This window comes from Musca autumnalis, unplaced genomic scaffold (genome assembly GCF_047663935.1).
Source record: "Musca autumnalis isolate F117 unplaced genomic scaffold, ASM4766393v1 scaffold_5, whole genome shotgun sequence".
NCBI lineage: Eukaryota > Metazoa > Arthropoda > Insecta > Diptera > Muscidae > Musca > Musca autumnalis.
The window spans coordinates 51587416-51607852 of record NW_027412088.1 but is presented as its reverse complement, the minus strand read 5'-3'; the positions used below and the strand labels follow the sequence as shown (position 1 = coordinate 51607852).

General features: G+C 32.3%; 1 protein-coding gene across 3 annotated transcripts in view; it reads left to right on the top strand.

Annotated features, from left to right (window-relative positions):
- Positions 1 to 14099, top strand: part of LOC141405177 (uncharacterized) — a 53492-nt gene extending 39393 nt beyond the window's left edge. For 2 of the 3 annotated variants that reach the window (XM_073989252.1, XM_073989254.1), the window contains 2 exons: positions 11852 to 12463; positions 12532 to 14099. In XM_073989252.1, coding sequence (XP_073845353.1) covers positions 11852 to 12463; positions 12532 to 12775 — 856 coding nt within the window. In that variant the 3' untranslated portion in view covers positions 12776 to 14099. The remainder of the gene's footprint in view (positions 1 to 11851; positions 12464 to 12531) is intronic. The other variant, XR_012413150.1, reaches the window with a different exon arrangement.
- Positions 14100 to 20437: the final 6338 nt, after the last annotated feature.

The following is a 20437-nucleotide window of genomic DNA, read 5'->3' as shown; positions in this document are numbered from 1 at the left end:
TTTATTCGAACGATTCTCTCAAGGGAACTAGTGGACTAGATCACTTACCCCCAGTTTTTGTAAAAATTTTTATTCTTCTCACACGAATTGTCAAATTTTGTAGATCGATTTACTCGCTTTAGTGCAAATGTAGAGCGCTGATTTTTAAATGAGGAATCCTTAACGATATATGGAACGGGTATACGAAAAATTAGATGTGTATGTCATCTGGGGGCTAAGTTATGAATGCCTAAATTATTACGAATATAGACGAACGAACAAAAATAAGTTACAAAAACTGGGGGTTAAAGGCGAACAAAAGATTTGGCTCTACAGAAGGAAGAACAATAAACAAAATGGACAAATTTTGCATCCAAATCACGACTTTTGATGCATTCTAAAGATGCGAAAAAATGCAAGCCATTGCGAAATATTCCAGAATAAATAAAATGCATTTTTTATTTGTGTAAAATAAGAATATTAAGAACTTTATTACTTTAACACAACTTATGAAAAGTCTCCTTTAAATTTAGTCGCACCTCTGCATTTTATACCAGTGCATCTGATATTGCTTCATCGGCCAAAGGGTTTTGTATATGGTCCTCCCACTCCAGTTCAGATTTCCGAAAAACCTTTCTGCACTTTAGTTTGTGTTTCTTTAACAACAAATAAATTCTTAGAAATGTATACCAGCAATCGGCAATGTGCGCTTAAATTTCAATCAAAATGCATTGAAATTTATGCTCGCTTTCGCTCTTCAAGCGCACATTGCCGATGGCTGATTTATACACTCTTTTTTGTCTTTGGAAGAAATAATGTCACTGCTTTTAGGGATCAACAAACTGGCTTACTTGTAGGGATCTTTAAGCGAGTGCTTATAAAATGTATCCAACGGGGGGCAATTTTCATAACTCCGTGTGGAGTGCATCGAAAGATGTAGTGAAGTCATAACTCTACACCACTTGCACCACTTGCAATTTTTTTTGCTGGGTCAATATATAATAGTTCAATTGAGCGTTTCTCTAAAGGGAGCAACTGAACTACATCAATCAAAAAATTGTGTTTAAGGAACTAGTGGACTAGATCATTTAAAGCAAACAAAATTTGAGCATTTAGGAAGAAAATAAAGTCTTTACGACTTTTCAATTTAAACCTTCAACTAATATGTTGAACAAAATAACTTCTGACAGATATTCATTTGATTTAGCTTTACCAAAAACGAAAAGAAATCAATTAGAACGTCAAGCGTTCAACGGAACTATTCTCTTAAATGAACATGTAAATTAAATATTATGCTTGGTTTTAAATTTACGAAATCCACTCGATTTCAACTGTCAATTTCTTTGGCTATACGTCAAATGAAAACTCATCTGAAAACCATTTGATTTCATTTGATGTTTAATCAATGGAATTGACAGTTGAAATCAAGTGGATTTCGTAAATGTAAACCAAGCATTAAAGTGATGAAAGTAACTGAACAATTTGAGGAGGCTCTTAACTGAACAAATATTTTATTATTGAAATTTTGAATAGGTATTCGTAATTGGAAGCAAATTCACATATAGGCTGTTCCACTAAGACGATTCCAGTACAAATTCGTTCGAATTACTGCAAAACTTCTGTTTTTTTTTAATATTTGATTCATTTTTGTTTTCAATCAAACAAATATTTTTTTTTATTTTATATATAATTTTATTTTATGGCCAGCAAGCATTTTCCAGTTAAAAATATGATAATAACTGTTCTAAAAATTTGTTTCATTAATTGAGGAAAAGCCTGACTCGTCCCTCACAAAGTCAACGTGTGCCTTTTGTCAACATATTTTCCAATGTAAATCCAAACAGATATCCGATATTCCATTCACTTAATGCATCGGCACCATAACGCCATGGAAGCAATAAAAACCCAATACCACTTGGTGATGACATAAAAAAGCTGCAACAGCAACACCTTGATATTTAATATTTCCTCTTAGGCAATGAAATCTGAAAGAGTTTTAACGGTCAAAAGACATTTAGTTTTATTCTTTCTTCGTTTGTCTTGAAAAAAAATTAAGACATTTCAACAACAGCTGGAAAAAAGGAAAGGTAGAGAGAGACAGAGGCAAAGAAAAATGTGTTTAGCTCATAAATTAAAGACTTTATTAACACCCAGAAGAGAGATAATATTTTTCCTCAAAACAAAACAAAAAAAAATCTCATAAAATATGTATTGTAAAATAAATCATAAATAAATAAATTTGTTTTTTATAAAACAGAAGAAAAATTAAAAACCCTATTGCAGGAAGCCATTTTCATTTGAGGAAACTCAAAAAAGAAACTGATTACAAGGGAAAACTTCATGAAAATCTACAAGAACACAAAACACGATACCCATTACTATGTAGCCTGAAGCCAGCCATTGAGGAAAGCCAGCATTGAAAAGAACAGGCACACAAACAGAAATGAAAAGTGTGAAAGAAATAAGGAAACAAAAAATGTTACATAGCTGCGGGTAATTTTTAATGGGCCACAATTTATATGCTCCCCCACCCCAATCCACAAGCAAACTCTAAACAAAAAAAACAACTGGAAATTTTGATTGAACCAAAAAAATAATAACATTTTTTTCTATACAGGGCACACATCAAACATCCATTAATTTTCCAATGTTTCGTTTTTTTTTTTTTGTTCTTCAAAAGGCGGGGGCGACAAAGAGTTTATGGTTCATTCTTTTTATTTGCTCTTCCTCCCAAAAACAAAAAACGAAACGAAACATTTTCTCCAAAACATAGTGACTTTTCATCACTTCTATGATTTTAAGAGTTTATTTTATGAACACCATGACCCATTTCCCCCCTTTCTCCCATGGAGAACATTTTCATTTACATGCCACAAGGTTCCATAAATTTTATAGTTTGCCTGTCTAATCCAGCCATCCATCCATCGAACCAACCAAAACCAAAAATTTTTTTTTGGTTCCGACATGAGTTGCATTTTTAATTATTTTAACATTGCATTCCTGTTTTATGTTTTGTGGAACATTGTATAACGTATTATGCGGGACATTTCTGAAGGTTTTGGGGAAATGCCTTGCTTTTCCATTTTGTCTAGTGCAGGTTAAGAATTTTTATGGCTGCTTCAAAAACAAAATGCCATAAAAAATCTACACAAGTAACAATAACAAGTGTTAAAATTCAATTTAATGGCCCATCGGCAGTGCCAGAGATTATGAAGACATTACGAGTACAGGATATTTTGTGAATTGTGGAAAGATGTCCGAAGAGGAAAATTATCATGTTAGGAAGGAGTGTTAATATTTCACCATAAAATTTTTATGATTTTTATTTCAACAACCTTTTAAAATAGGAAATTAAGATTTTTTATGGACCCAAACGTCTGTGTCAATTGTATTGCAACTGTAATGAGAATTCCAATGGCTATTTTGTAAATGTATAAAACATTAAAGCGCAGAATGTAACCTGGATGCAGGTAAAAGTAATAAAAACTTATAATATTGTTTTATTGGAGATTTCAATAATTTGCCATCGAAAAAGAGATTTGGAGAAGAAAATAAGTTCTGATTTACATATCTTCGGGCAATTTGTATTGTTCTACTTTTTAAGCTACGCCTCTAAACCAAATTTTGGTATTTATGAACTAGTTCATAGCTCATTTAAGAGAATATTCCCATTGAACATTGAACCGCTGTTTAATTACTAATTTCTTTTCTGTTTCAGCAAAGCTTATCTGAATATCGAATAGAAGTTATTTGGTTCTTGATTTTAGGAGAAGTTAGATTTGAAAAGTCTTAGGGCCTGTTTCACTATGTCGAATGAAAATGATTGCGACATTGTGAAACAGGCTGTTAAAGCCCATTTTTGCTTTGCCTGTATTGAGCTTCCAACATAAGAAATTTGTCCAGTTTGTAGTCGTCCTGTGTACATGAGCAAATAGTTTCATCTGCCAATTTTATTCATAGTTTGTGTTTCAAACGGAACTAAATCGTTCATTTCCCAGTCAGTTTATTTGTTCACATTTAAGTGATCTAGTCCACTAGTTCATTTGAGAGAATATTTCAATTGATCGATCGACCGTTATTTTGTTAACTTCCTCTCCTCATTTCAAAAGAGCTCAGTTGTTCATCTGTCAAAAGTTCTTTTGTTTGATTTTGATAGATTTAATTCAGTTGCTCCTTTTAGAGAATCGTTCAATTGAACTGTATAATAAGTAATCTAGGCAGCACTGTTTAAACTACACTTGCACTAATGTTTATACCCCGTTTGCACTTAACCAGATTTAATAAACCCACTGGGTTTTAAACGTTAATTCCACAGTGCAAACGTCACAGAAATCCTCATAGAGAAGGTTAACCCGGCAAAATGCTCTAATGCAAACGTTTTCTTGAAAAATATTCTTAAAAATCCACGATTTCTTGAAAAAATATTTTTAAAGAAATCCACGATTTCTGGAAAAAAATATTTTTAAAGAAATCCACGATTTCTGGAAAAAAATATTTTTAAAAAATTCACGATTTCTTGAAAAAAAATATTTTTAAAAAATCCACGATTTCTTCAAAAAAAATATTTTTAAAAAATCCACGATTTCTTCAAAAAAATATTTTTAAAAAATCCACGATTTCTTCAAAAAAATATTTTTAAAAAATCCACGATTTCTTCAAAAAAAATATATTTTTAAAAAATCCACGATTTCTTCAAAAAAATATTTTTAAAAAATCCACGATTTCTTCAAAAAAATATTTTTAAAAAATCCACGATTTCTTGAAAAAATATTAAAAATAGTGCACGATATCTTGAAAAAAATATTTTTAAAAAATCCACGATTTCTTGAAAAAATATTTTTAAAAAATCCACGATTTCTTCAAAAAAATATTTTTAAAAAATCCACGATTTTTTGAAAAAATATTTTTTAAAAAATCCATGATTACTTGAAAAAATTTTGAAAAAATAATTTTTAAAAAATCCACGATTTTTTGAAAAAATATTCTTTAAAAAATCCATGATTACTTGAAAAAATTTTGAAAAAATAATTTTTAAAAAATCCACGATTTTTTGAAAAAATAATTTTTAAAAAATCCACGATTTTTTGAAAAAATAATTTTTAAAAAATCCACGATTTTTTGAAAAAATAATTTTTAAAAAAACCACGATTTCTTGAAAAAATATTTTTTAAAAAATCCACGATTTCTTGAAAAAATATTTTTAAAAAATCCACGATTTCTTCAAAAAAATATTTTTAAAAAATCCACGATTTTTTGAAAAAATATTTTTTAAAAAATCCATGATTACTTGAAAAAATTTTGAAAAAATAATTTTTAAAAAATCCACGATTTTTTGAAAAAATATTCTTTAAAAAATCCATGATTACTTGAAAAAATTTTGAAAAAATAATTTTTAAAAAATCCACGATTTTTTGAAAAAATAATTTTTAAAAAATCCACGATTTTTTGAAAAAATAATTTTTAAAAAATCCACGATTTTTTGAAAAAATAATTTTTAAAAAAACCACGATTTCTTGAAAAAATATTTTTTAAAAAATCCACGATTTCTTGAAAAAATATTTTTAAACAAATCCACTATTTCTTGAAAAAAATATTTTTAAACAAATCCACGATTTCTTGAAAAAATATTTTTAAAAAAATCCACGATTTCTTGAAAAAATATTTTTAAACAGATCCACGATTTCTTTAAAAAATACTTTTAAAAAATCAACGGTTTCTTGAAAAATATTTTTTAACGAAATAACGATTTCTTGAAAAAATGCGATTTGTTGAATTTTTTTTTTTTACAAAATCTACGATTTCTTTAAATATATTTTTAAACAAGTCCACGATTTCTTGAAAAAATATTTAAAAAAACACGATTTCTGGAAAAAATATTTTTAAACAAATCCACGATTTCTTGAAAAAAATATTTTAAGCAAATCCAAGATTTCATGAAAAAATATTTTTTAAAAAAAATTAACAATTTCTTAAAGAAAATAAAGAAAATATTTCTTGAAAAAAAATTTAAAAAAATTACGATTTCTCGAAAATATATTTAAAAAAAATACGATTTCTTGAAAAAATATTTTTTAAAAAAAATTACGATTTTTTGAAAAAATAATTTTTAAAAAATCCACGATTTTTTGAAAAAATAATTTTTAAAAAAACCACGATTTCTTGAAAAAATATTTTTTAAAAAATCCACGATTTCTTGAAAAAATATTTTTAAACAAATCCACTATTTCTTGAAAAAATATTTTTAAACAAATCCACGATTTCTTGAAAAAATATTTTTAAAAAATCCACGATTTCTTCAAAAAAATATTTTTAAAAAATCCACGATTTTTTGAAAAAATATTTTTTAAAAAATCCATGATTACTTGAAAAAATTTTGAAAAAATAATTTTTAAAAAATCCACGATTTTTTGAAAAAATATTTTTTAAAAAATCCATGATTACTTGAAAAAATTTTGAAAAAATAATTTTTAAAAAATCCACGATTTTTTGAAAAAATAATTTTTAAAAAATCCACGATTTTTTGAAAAAATAATTTTTAAAAAATCCACGATTTTTTGAAAATATAATTTTTAAAAAAACCACGATTTCTTGAAAAAATATTTTTTAAAAAATCCACGATTTCTTGAAAAAATATTTTTAAACAAATCCACTATTTCTTGAAAAAATATTTTTAAACAAATCCACGATTTCTTGAAAAAATATTTTTAAAAAAATCCACGATTTCTTGAAAAAATATTTTTAAACAGATCCACGATTTCTTTAAAAAATACTTTTAAAAAATCAACGGTTTCTTGAAAAATATTTTTTAACGAAATAACGATTTCTTGAAAAAATACGATTTGTTGAATTTTTTTTTTACAAAATCTACGATTTCTTTAAATATATTTTTAAACAAGTCCACGATTTCTTGAAAAAATATTTAAAAAAACACGATTTCTGGAAAAAATATTTTTAAACAAATCCACGATTTCTTGAAAAAAATATTTTAAGCAAATCCAAGATTTCATGAAAAAATATTTTTTAAAAAAAATTAACAATTTCTTAAAGAAAATAAAGAAAATATTTCTTGAAAAAAAATTTAAAAAAATTACGATTTCTCGAAAATATATTTAAAAAAAATACGATTTCTTGAAAAAATATTTTTTAAAAAAAATTACGATTTGTTGAATTTTTTTTAAATCTACGATTTCTTGAAAAAATATTTTTAAATAAATCCACAATTGCTAGAAAAAATATTAAAAAAATACAAGATTTCTGAAAAAAAAAATATTTTTTAAAAAATCCACGATTTCTTGTAAAATGTTTTTTAAAAATCGAGCATTTTTTAAATTAAATTGTAGGTTTAAAAAATAAAAATTCTGGATTTCTTAAAAATATTATTTAGTTGTGGATTTGTTAAAAATATTTTTTAAAAGTCCACTTTTATTACCGTGTAAGGAACCTTCAAAAAATCCACTTTTATTGTAGTCTAAGGATCCTCCCAAAAATCTTTAAAAAATCCACGCCTATTGTTGCCCAAGTGTCCTTTCACCAATCTTTCAAAAACCCATGTTTATTTGAGTCTAATGGTATTCCCAAAAAATATTTTTTAAACTCTCATCATCACAGCATTATCCCACTTCCCGATTACAATCAAGTTTGAGCAGTGTAATTTTTAATCTTTTGCAGGATTCATTTTATTCGAGGCTTTTCATATTTGACAAGTTGGCAATTATTTTCATGTTTGCTTCTTTTCCATATTTATAGTGCATTTATTTATTTGTGTTTTTTCAACAATTAAATATGGAATAAGAGAAGAGACCTGGAGAATGGAGCAACACACAAAGGCAACAACATTTTATCCTGTTATATCATCTACCTGCTTGATGCCATTCATTCAAAGGCACATACAAGTATATAAAAATACATACATATATATGTATATACGTATGTTTGTGTGTACATTCATCCATCCATCCATCCAAAAGAAACATATTCTCTCATGCATATAGCCCGAAAAAAATCTATGTCATGCTGTGCCTTTACAAAGGTTCTTCTTTTTTCCCATCCGAAAGACACCGGCTAACAGTCCTTTTCAAATACTCGCACACACATACAGGCACATTGTAGCAAATACAAGAAGATCTTTTCATAAAGATATGTGAAAAGATCTTTGGCGACAACAAGGAGCCATAGTAATGCACATGATAACAATACCAGAATTGTCCTTTTGTAACAGCAGAAGGCAGCAGCAGCAGGTAAAAAAGAGAAAACATACAACAAAAGAAAAAAATGGAAAACATTTTTCAAAAAATATTTTACATAATTTTCAATGGTTTGTTTGTAACCATGCACTGTTCCTGCTGTTTCAAACGGCTAGGATGCTGTGGATGTTGTTGTTAAGATAAAGGATAATACACCATAGTCTGGCAGTTTTCTCTTTAGCACGCACAGTGATGCTCTCTCGTACACGCACACACACATCTTGATTTCTTTACCATTCTTTCTTTAAATGAAAATCCTTTTTAATGGCTTTATGAGTGGGTGTGTGTGAGTGCGTTCCTGCATGAAAATGCATTCCATCATTGCATTGCGCTTCCTTGTTTGTATAGCTTAATGGTGGTGGCACAAGGTTTTACTTAAGACATGTTTTCTTTTAAAGACATGACATGCTACACCTGCTGCCTTTACGGTTGGCTGGCTGGCTGCTGATGTTGCTCCTTTTATAATACACTGTTGGTATTTACTTTATAACAACAACAACTCCAACGAAAAAACAATTGAAATGCATTCATTTTCAAATGTTCAGCTGGAATTTATTATTAATTCTTTGTTGTTGTCGTTGGTGTTGGGATGTTGAGAAGTTTCAAATCACCTTAACAGTCATTTATCAAGACAAAATCTCTAAACAAACGGCAGATGTTTTGAGTTTCAGTTTTATCCATTTTATCACAGAGTATTGTTTAGAAATTTTGAAATGCCCAAATCCCCAAAATTTGTTATGGTTTTCAAATTCATTAGAAATGCTGCTGCAAAGATGTGTTAAGTGGATTCTGTTTTTAAAGAAATAAAAAAATACGACAAGGAGCAGCTGTGAGAATTTAGGGTGTTGCATAAAGGATTTTTTTGGAAGGGAAAGTAATTTTTTTAAAAATGACAGAAGGTGGAAGGACTATAATTGATTTCCCTTGAACACTAGAGTAAATGATGATAGAAAATAGAAATGAAAGAATAGGAATGAAAATATCTTAAAAATCCACGTTTATAGTAGTCTAAAGGTCCTTCCAATAATCTCTTAAAAATCCACGACTATAGTCGTCTAAGCGCCCTTCCAAAAATCTCTTAAAAATCCACGTTTATTGTCATTTTTGGGTCCTCCCAAAAATCTTTTAAAAATCCGCGTTTATTACCCTCTTTGATTGCTCCCAAAAATCTTTTAAAAATCCGCGTTTATTACCCTCTTTGATTGCTCCCAAAAATCTTTTAAAAATCCGCGTTTATTGCCACCTTTGAGTCCTTCCAAAAATCTCTTAAAAATCCACGTTTATGGTCGTCTAAGGGTGCTCAATCTCTTTAAAATCCACATTTTAAGGTCGTCTAAGGGTGCTCAAAAAAATCTCTTAAAAATCCACGTTTATGGTCGTCTAAAGGTGCTCAAAAAATCTCTTAAAAATCCACGTTTATGGTCGTCTAAGGGTGCTCAAAAAATCTCTAAAAAATCCACGTTTATGGTCGTCTAAGGGTGCTCAAAAAAATCTCTTAAAAATCCACGTTTATGGTCGTCTAAGGGTGCTCAAAAAATCTCTTCAAAATTCACGTTTATGGTCGTCTAAGGGTGCTCAAAAAATCTCTTAAAAATCCACGTTTATGGTCATCTAAGGGTGCTCAAAAAAATCTCTTAAAAATCCACGTTTATGGTCGTCTAAGGGTGCTCAAAAAATTCTCTTAAAAATCCACGTTTAGAGTCGTCTAAAGGTCCTCCCAAAAATCTTTAAAAAATCCACGTTTATTGCCCTCTTTGGGTCCTCGCAAAAATCTTTTAAAAATCCACGTTTATTGCCCTCTTCGGGTCCTCCCAAAAATCTTTTAAAAATCCACGTGTATTGCCCCCTTTGGGTCCTTCCAAAACTCTCTTAAAAATCCACGTTTATGGTCGTCTAAGGGAGCTCAAAAAAATCTCTTAAATATCCAGGTTTTTAGTCGACTAAGGATCCTTCCAAAAATCTCTTAAAACTCCACGTTTATAGTCGTCTAAGGGTCCTTCCAAAAATCTCATAAAAATCCACGTTAATAGTCGTTTAAGGGTCCTTCCAAAAATCTTTTATAAATCCACGTTTATGGTCGTCTAAGGGTGCTCAAAAAAATCTCTTCAAAATCCACGTTTATGGTCGTCTAAGGTTGCTCAAAAAAATCTCTTCAAAATCCACGTTTATGGTCGTCTAAGGTTGCTCAAAAAATCTCTTAAAAATCCACGTTTATAGCCGACTAAGGGTCCATCCAAAAATCTCTTAAAACTCCACGTTTATTGCCACATTTATAGTCGTCTAAGGGTCCTCCCAAAAATCTTTAAAAATTCACGTTTATTACCCCCTTTGGGTCCTTCCAAAACTCTCTTAAAAATCCACGTTTATGGTCGTCTAAGGGTGCTCAAAAAAATCTCTTAAATATCCAGGTTTTTAGTCGACTAAGGATCCTTCCAAAAATCTCTTAAAACTCCACGTTTATAGTCGTCTAAGGGTCCTTCCAAAAATCTCCTAAAAATCCACGTTAATAGTCGTTTAAGGGTCCTTCCAAAAATCTTTTATAAATCCACGTTTATGGTCGTCTAAGGGTGCTCAAAAAAATCTCTTCAAAATCCACGTTTATGGTCGTCTAAGGTTGCTCAAAAAAATCTCTTCAAAATCCACGTTTATGGTCGTCTAAGGTTGCTCAAAAAATCTCTTAAAAATCCACGTTTATAGCCGACTAAGGGTCCTTCCAAAAATCTCTTAAAACTCCACGTTTATTGCCACATTTATAGTCGTCTAAGGGTCCTCCGAAAAATCTTTTAAAAATCCACGTTTATTGCCTTCTTTGGGTCCTCCCAACAATCTTTTAAAAATCCACGTTTATTGTCCTCTTTAAGCCCTCCCAAAAAATGTAAAAAAATTCACGTTTATCGTCCTTTTATGTCCTCGTAAAAATCTCTTAAAAAATCCACGTTCATTGTAAAAATCTCTTAAAAATCCTCCTTTATTGCCCTCTTTAAGTCCTCCCAAAAATCTTTAAAAAATCCACGTTTATTGCCCTCTTTAAGTCCTCCCAAAAACCTTTAAAAAATCCACGTTTATTGCCCTCTTTAAGTCCTCCCAAAAATCTTTAAAAAATCCACGTTTATTATCCTCTTTGGGATCTCCCAAATATCTTTTAAAAATCCACGTTTATGACCATCTTTGGGTCCTCCAAAAAATCTTTCGAAAATCCACGTTTATTGCCCTCTTTGGGTTCTCCCAAAACTCTTTTAAAAGTCCACGTTTATTACCCTCTTGGGTCCTCCCAAAAATCTTTCGAAAATCCACGTTTATTACCCACTTTGGGTCCTCCCAAAACTCTTTTAAAAATCCACGTTTATTACCCTCTTGGGTCCTCCCAAAAATCTTTCGAAAATCCACGTTTATTGCCCTCTTAGGGTCCTCCCAAAAATCTTTTAAAAATCCACGCTTATTGTAGTCCAAGAGCCGCTGCAAAAATTTTTGAAAAATCCACTTTTATTCTGGGCTAAGAATCCTCCCAACATCTTTAAAAAAAATCCACGTTTTTTTCCTCCCAAATTTCTCAAATTTCTTGACTTCGTTATTTTCTAAGTTAAAAGTTTCAACCATTTTCTAATTTCTCTCTTTTCTTATCTTTACAGATCACTATTTGATGCCACAACAACAACCACAAGCGCCTTGGGCATTGACAATCCTTTGGGTGGCCTTTCAAACGCCTCCTCACCCTCAGTACCGGCCGCGGGAATTTCACCACCTCTGCGTTTAAGTTTTCGCAAATGGTTTTCTCGGCCATCATTGCCATTTGTTATTGGCATCTTGGCATTGGGTGGTGTAGCCTGTACGCTGGGTGGTATTGTCCTCGGCTCAACCGGACTCATTGAACACTCTACACAATATCTAAGTGCTGCCCTGCTTATGATTGGTATTGGTGTTTCTCTCTTGGTTATTTCGGGTGCAATTTGGCGTCTCAGTTTGCCGGATGATGTTGATGAGTGTCCCTGTTACAGGCATATGGAAATGTGTCGCAATTGCAACAGTCCCTATTGTAATAGTCGCATTATGGCTGCTGGAGGTTATTTGTATCCTGAATTCCAACATCGGCCACCACCACCATCCTATTTGACATCGCTGAATGAATGTGCCGGCATGAGTTTGCTGTTTCATCCCACAGCCTCGGCCCAGCAAGCGGCTCATTATAGTACGATACGGGTTAATACACCACCACCACTATATCGTTCAACAAATTCTTTGAGGTGAGTTGGAAGAGAGAGAAAAATTTAGTTAAATGGAATAATAATTTTTGTCTTTTTTTCTTTTTTAGTGTTTTTGGTTCCTCCAACTCCAATAATGGGGCCGCACCTCAAACCTCAACTTTAGTTCCTAGCAACACAACAACCAGCTCTGTAGGCATTGTGCCGGATCACAGTGTCATAACCATGAGTAACGTTATGGAAAATCTACAAGCTCAGCAACAACAGCAGCAGCAGCAGCATCACCATCTTCATCACCACCACCATCAGACACAGCCATTAATTAAGGAATTCAATTATTTGGAGCTGGATTAATTTGTGGCCACCCCGCCCATAACCAACGAATTTTCCCCACGAGCAACAAACAAACCAACCAACAACCAACTAACTAATAATTGACTGATGTTTTTTTATTATTATGTCTTAAGGAAGATAAACAAAATTATTTATTTTTAATACTAAACAAAAACAAAAAAAATTTTCAACCCCATTTTTGTAAACGAAGAAAAAGAAAATTTTATTATTTTTTTATAAAATTAAGGAACAAAATTGTACAAAATTAATTATGTTTAGAGTAAAAAATTAAGAAAGAAACAAAAAAAAAACCCAAATTAATGCAAAGAAATGTAAGCCATCAAAATTTACATTATCCCAACAACCTAACCTCAATCACAAATGTCATTGTAAGAGACCAATTCCACAGTGTTGTAACACCACTGTCTTCCACTAAAGGAATCTCATAAATAGAACTGTTTTGTTACAATTAAAATCGCTAAAAAGTATAATTTAAAAGTAACACAGCCCCAAATTGTGACCATATTTAGACCTTTTAAAAAGAATCCCCTACCAAAAGTGAGGTTATGTCAGAGAAATTTTGTACTCCTTGCAGAATTAGTTTGGGGACATTCTAATGATTAAAAACAGTTAATTATTTTTTAGAAATCAAAAGATTTCTTTTTCGAGATGATCAGAACAGTTTGCTTTTAAAAGTTACTCTCTATTGTCCTTTTATAATTGTTCCACAAAAATCCCATCCGGGAGAAGGGAGACTTCTCTCATATCAATGAGAGCACCCCGATTCATATTAGATCAATGATTGTACTTTTAAGGCCCTTAATATATATATTTTTTAAATTCACGTCCATTCTTTCCAAAATCCACATCTATTGCCCTTCTTAGGGACCTATTAAAATCTTAAAAAACCCAAATAATTGTCGTTTCAAAAAAACTTTTATAAATTCAAAATCTTTAAAAATCATTTATGTCCGCTTAAAATCTATTAAAAGTCCATTATTATTTGTAACAATAAGAAAAAATGTTTGACTTCAAGGCAGTTAACAACTTTCCCAACTAACGAAGCTTGTAAAAATCCATCCTTGAAACGGGTCTAAATATTGTCAACATTATTGGCGACATGTGTCACTTTACATATTTACCTTATTATTAAATTTTTTTGTAACACCAAGTTCCCTGAAAAATAAAAGCAAAAACAAAATAACAAATCCAACAACAACTCTTACAAAATTATATATTTTTCCCCCAAAATATATAAATGTATGTATTTTATTAACTGTTATAGCAAAAAAAAAAAACAAATTAATTTTGTTATGTTTTCTTTTATATAGACACCTTATTTTCATTTATTAAAAACACAAGAAGAAATAATTCAATAATAACTATCGCTATTATTATTTTTTATTAAATATTGTATATAGAAAAATATTTTAGTTTTTTAGAAAAAAAAAATATTGTCCCCCTCTTTTTGGGGTTCAATAAAATTCCTAGTTTATTTGTTTATAGTTTAAATTTTTTTTACAAACAACAAAAAATTTCCAAATGTTATGTTTAATTATAATATGTATGTCCATATTTACATTAGGCAATTTTCATTGCGGCAATTGTCAGTTTGTTGGTGAGAGAGGGTGTTGAGAGGCAAAGGGTTACCATATGTCTCACCTCTCTCACCAACAAACTGACAATTGCCGCAATGAAAATTGCCTAATGTAAATATGGACTATGTAATAATGACCAACGACAATTTCCGTATGCCAAATTAATTTTAAAATTAAATTTATTTCTTTTTAGTTTCCTTTCCCATTGTCTTCTTAAAAACAAAAAATAACTAAACATAGGAAAAAATCGCAAAAGAAAAATAATAAAAAATATACAAAAAATTTAAAACAAATTTTTGATGTGAAACGAAACAAAAACATGAAGAAGCGTTTTATTTGCTATTGGGTTAAAGGCAAGGATATACATTAGGGTTATTACCTTTTGCCTTTTTTCTTAAAAAATATTTCCTGTAGCAGGAATGAATGAAGGGCTGACTTCCGTATCGTATACCTGTTTGCTTTTTCCTGCGTTGAAAATGCACAATTTTGACGTTTTGAAGCACGTAGTTTCGCAGTTGTTATGTACTACGGCGTTAAGAAACATAACACTTCACACATTTGCACTCATTTGCCAAGCAACTGACGATACGAAAATCAACCAAGTTTTGACTAGTAAAAAAGGGTCCGCATAAACCACTTTGAAATTACAGCGTAATCTCGATAATCCGGACACCACGTGTTTTGGCGGTGTCCAAACTATAAACATCATATCGCCGTGAGCGCTGTTATGTTCTCACTCTTCCCTTACTATTAGAGATGGACAGTGGGTAAATACCCAATGGGTAAATACCCGGTAAATTGGGTAAATACCGGGTAAATACCCATTTGTGCGTATTTATTTGGGTATTTACTATATTGAATCGCCAATACAACATCTCACACCCTATTTCTGGGTTATGGTTGTGAAATCGTTTCAAAATGGATAGTTTTCCAATACTTTAAACTAGTGGGTAAATACCCGAGTATTTACCCAAGTGTTGGGTAAAAACTCTGACGAAATTTGCCTCAAATCTTATTTATATCAAGAGAACATCTGGTATTGAAAATGGGGTCTCTGGGTCCATGTTTTCATATAGTCCCCATATAACCGTACCTCCCGATTTAAGGTATTTTTCACCTACTAGCCACATTTTACAATCATATTCGCTGAAATTTGGCACAGTGAGTCCTCAATAAGTATAAAATATCTTTGTAAAATTTTATAAGGGTACCCCGATTTCGAGTATTTACCCAAACCTTGGGTAAAAACTCTTTTACTGCTCAATGAGTATAAAATATCATTGCAAAATTTTGTCAGCGTAGGTCCACGTTTTCTTATAGCCCCCATATAAGGGTACCCCGATTTCGAGTATTTACACAAATATTGGATAAAAACTCTTTATCTGCCGAACAACTTGACGTAGGCTGACAAAATTTGGCTCTAAACTATCTTATATCAATAGTATTAAAGGTATTGAAAATGGAGTCCCTGGATCCATGTTTTGGTATAGCCCTCATATAACCGTAACTCCCGATTTAAGGTATTTTTCATCTATTAGACACATTTTACAAACAAATTGGCTGTAAGTTGGCACAGTGAGTCCTCTAGAAGTATAATATATCCTTGCACAAATTTGTCAACGTAGGTCCACGCTTTCTTATAGCCCCCATATAAGGGTACCCCGATTTCGAGTACATATTTTCCCAAATATACATAGGGTAAAAACTCTTTATCTGCCGAACCACTCGACGAAGGCTGACAAAATTTGGCACAGTGAGTTCTCAATATGTACAAAATATCCTTGCAAAAATTTGTCAACATAGGTTCACGTTTTCTAATAGCCCCCATTTAAGGGTACCCCGATTTCGAGTATTTACCCAAAAGTTGGGTAAAACCTATTTATCTTCCGAATTAATTGACGTACGGACCGAAATCTTTGTTTTTTCAAATAACTTCTGGTACTCAAAATGGGATCTTTGGGTCCACGTTTTGATATAGCCCCCATATAACCGTACCTCCCTCACTCAATTTTCAATACCTTTAATACTATTGATATGAGAAAGTTTTGAGCCAAATTTTGTCAGCCTACGTCAAGTGGTTCGGCAGATAAAGAGTTTTTACCCTATATTTCGGTAAATACTCGAAATCGGGGTACCCTTATATGGGGGCTATAAGATATCGTGAACCTACGTTGACAAATGTTTGCAAGCTTATTTTATACTCCTTGAGGGCTCACTGTGCCAAATTACAGCCAATGTGGTTGTATAATGTGGCTAATAGGTGAAAATACCTTAAATCGGGAGGTACGGCTATATGGGGGCTATATCAAAACATAGACCCAGGGACTCTATTTTCAATACCATTAAAACTATTGATAAAAGAAAGTTTTGAGCCAAATTTCGTCAGCCTACGTCAAGTGGTTCGGCAGATAAAGTGTTTTTACCCTATATTTGGTACCCACCCAGATATAGGGTGTAAGATTTTGTATTGGCGATTTAATATAGTAAATACCTAAATAAATACCCGGTAAATATTTTCTCTACTTACCATAAACAACAAAGGGGTGAACAAAGCTCACGTTCATGAGAAAAGTAGCTATTATAAATGTAAAAAAGTGAGAAAAAGAGGAAATTTTCTAGTGAGAAATCTCACTTAAGAAATCAAAGTGAAGAAAAAAATGTAAGGACGGACATTTTTTACAAAAAAACGAACCATTTTGTATTTGTAATGATAATTAACAACGCTTTACAAAACACTGATACTACCCTTGCTAATGTATTGTTCCGAATCCTGGGTAATTGTGCTAGCAGATAAGGCAGTGTTTGGTGTGTTTAAGAGAAAAATTCTTCGGAAGATCTACAGGCCAATCTGCGTTGACGGAGATGCAACGATTAGGTTGGCTAGGCCATATCATATGAATGAGCGATGATGAACCCGCTAAAAATTCGTTTAAATACGGGTCACATGGCGGTACACGCAGAACTGGCAGGCCAAGGCTTCGATCGAGCAAACAAGTGAAAAAAGAGATGGAAAGACGCGTTATTCCAAAAAGCGAATGGAGATCTTTTCTTAGTTCGGCTTTTGGAACAAATGTTCTGCAATTGTCCAGCTAAGTAAGTAAGAATCAAAACGAGTAAGAAAGTATTTGTCAGCTGTGCCGACAGAGACATACCTCAGTCTCAGACCTAAAGAAAAGAAGTAAACACAATATATTTGACGTCTCTAGCGTTTTTTTGCGCTTTTTGGGCTAATTTCTCAGGAAGTATGGACTGAACTCTTTCCAAACTTTGTGTGGGAGGTACCCAAAAGAGTGGTCCGATTTAGTCAATATTCGGACGTAATCCGAATGTGTAAGAAACAATACGATGTTCAACGTTTCGACTGAACCATTTCTCCCTTCGAGGGTTATCTTACGTACTATCCAGTTTAGTTGGCGCCGATTGCCTTTTTGGAGCTTTTGGGCCATTAACTCAGGAAGTATGGACTTGTCCGCGAAAAAAATGGGCCGTCGTAAATTTCAAAACGAACCTTTTTAAAATTTTGTGTGGGAGATACACGAAGGAATATACCGATTTAGTCGATATGCAAACCTGATCTATGCATGGAAGTAATATTACCATATGCCAAGTTATGACCCTTCGAGAGTTATCGTTGTTTGAACTTTGTGGGTGAAGTACCGGTAGGTGTGGACCAATATGACCCATCTTCGAACTTAAACTAAGTTGTCTGAAACCGATATTTCGATGAGACCGTATGAAAGTGCATATGGTAAAACCAAAAATGTTTTACAATCGATGAATCCGAGTTTCACCTTTTCAGAATTCGCGAACTATAGTATGACGGAAATTCTATAAAAATAAGTGTTTCAGGAGGGATTCCATAATGTCGACCATTAAAATTAATTTAAATGGAAGCTGTGTTTGCATCAATGTAGAAAATGGGTTGAAGCCAACAAGTTTTTTATGCTCCCTTTCGATTTCTGGCTAACCTTAGATATTATAGACCTATGTCCAAAGAAAGACTCAAAAAATACTCCACGGGAAACATGATACTAGTGCATGCTTTTTCGATATATCCACTGCATCCACCTAAAATTGATGCTGACATCTTGAAGCTGAAATTTCGGGGCTTTTGAATTTTTTTAATAATCCGGACGCCCAACAAGGTAATATTCAAAACTCATAATAGCATTACACAATGCAACACTGAAAATGCAAACAACTTCCAGTATCCATTTTTTAAAGTACATATTTAGACTACAAAAACCATAGTAGGGTTTTGTCCTGTCAGATCCAGTTCGGATTTTATGGCCTCATCTAAACCGGGCCAAATCTACACTTTTTGCATTTATCAGGCCTTTATCTTAGAAACGAATTTGGCGTTGCTGTCTTTGGCAATATTGTAGCCCTAAACTAGTAGAACTTATCTTTTGAAAGAAAATGCTTACTTCATGTTGTTTCAGCGGTATTGTGCATCATATATTTTACAACACGTATTTCAAACACAGTTCACACCAACAGTTTATTCTCGCATTTCGGATTTCGCTACATTATTGACATTTTTATTAAATCGTAGTTGAAAAATGTACTGAAAACAACAGCATAGATGCATTTTACAACAATGACATGTTCTGAAGAGTTGTGTATTACTTTCCAGGGAATATTTCCAAAAGAAAATATTCAGAAAAAACAAGTGAGCAAAGGCTATAGTCGGGATGGGACCGACCATGTGATACCCTACACCACTACCCCTGTGCGTAAGCTTTTCACTGGTAAACATTTCTTTTAGGAAATATAATCCGACTACCACCAAAAATAATATGCCTCTTTCTCTCTGGGACCCCCATAAGCAACCAAAATTTCGTGACCATCCGATAAAAATTACGACCTGTAGCTTGATTGCCAAAAATGGAAGAATTGGATGCATTACCCACTATTGTGGTATCTCCCTTGTTTGACCACCTTCGCCAACCTGCTTTACACCAATGTAAAGGTAATATTTTCTTCTTCCATTGAGAGTTTTTGCCGTTGGAATACCACTACTAGAAGCCGATATATTGACAAAGAATAAAACTTTGAATTTGTCTCCAAATGAGTTTTTCCCCATTCCGACCCCAAAATATTATCCGACTATCACCAAAATCAATAGGCTTCTTCCTCTGTGGGGCCCCCATCTACCCCCAAAATTTTGTCACTATCCGATCAAAATTCCAACTTGTAGCGTAAATACAAAAAATGGAAAAATTGGGTTTATTACTGAATTTTGCAATATCTCAGTTTGCTCACTTACGCCAACATACTTTTCATCAATATAAACGAGATCTTTTCTTCTTCCATTGACGGGTATTCCTTTTGGAATACTCCAACCAGAAGCGGAGATATTCGCATAAGAAAAAAACGTTGACTTTCCTCCACATAAGCTTTTCGCTTATTCCGACTCCTGAATATTATCCGACCATCACCAAACTAAATAGGCTTCTTCCTCTGTGGGACCCGCATCCACTCCCAAAAAATTCGTGACGATCCGATCAAAATTGCGACCTGTAGCGTGATTACAAACAAATCAGAAAATGGGATGCATTACCGACTATTGCGATATCTCTGTTGTTTGAGCAGCTACGACAACCTACTTTACATCGTTGTAAAGGTGATATTTTCTACTTTCCTTGCCAGGTTTTGCTTTAGATATTGGCTTTGAAATAAAACGTTGACCTTTCTCCAAATAAGTGTTTGCCCATTCCGACCCCTGAAAATTATCCGACCATCATCAAAATCAATAGGCTTCTTTCTCCTTGGGACCCCCATTAACCCCCAAAATTTCGTGACGATCCGATCAAAATTGCGACCTGTAGCGTGATTACAAAAAAATCGGAAAATGGGATGCATTATCGACTATTGTCATATCCCTGCTATTTGACCACCTACGACAACCTACTTTATATCGTTGTAAAGGTGATATTTTCTACTTTCCTTGCCTAGTTTTGCTTTTGATATACCTCTTAAAGAAACAGAGATATTGGCTTTGAAATAAAATGTTGACTTTTCTCCAAATAAGTGTTTGCCCATTCCGACCCCTAAATATTATCGGACCATCACCAAAATCAAT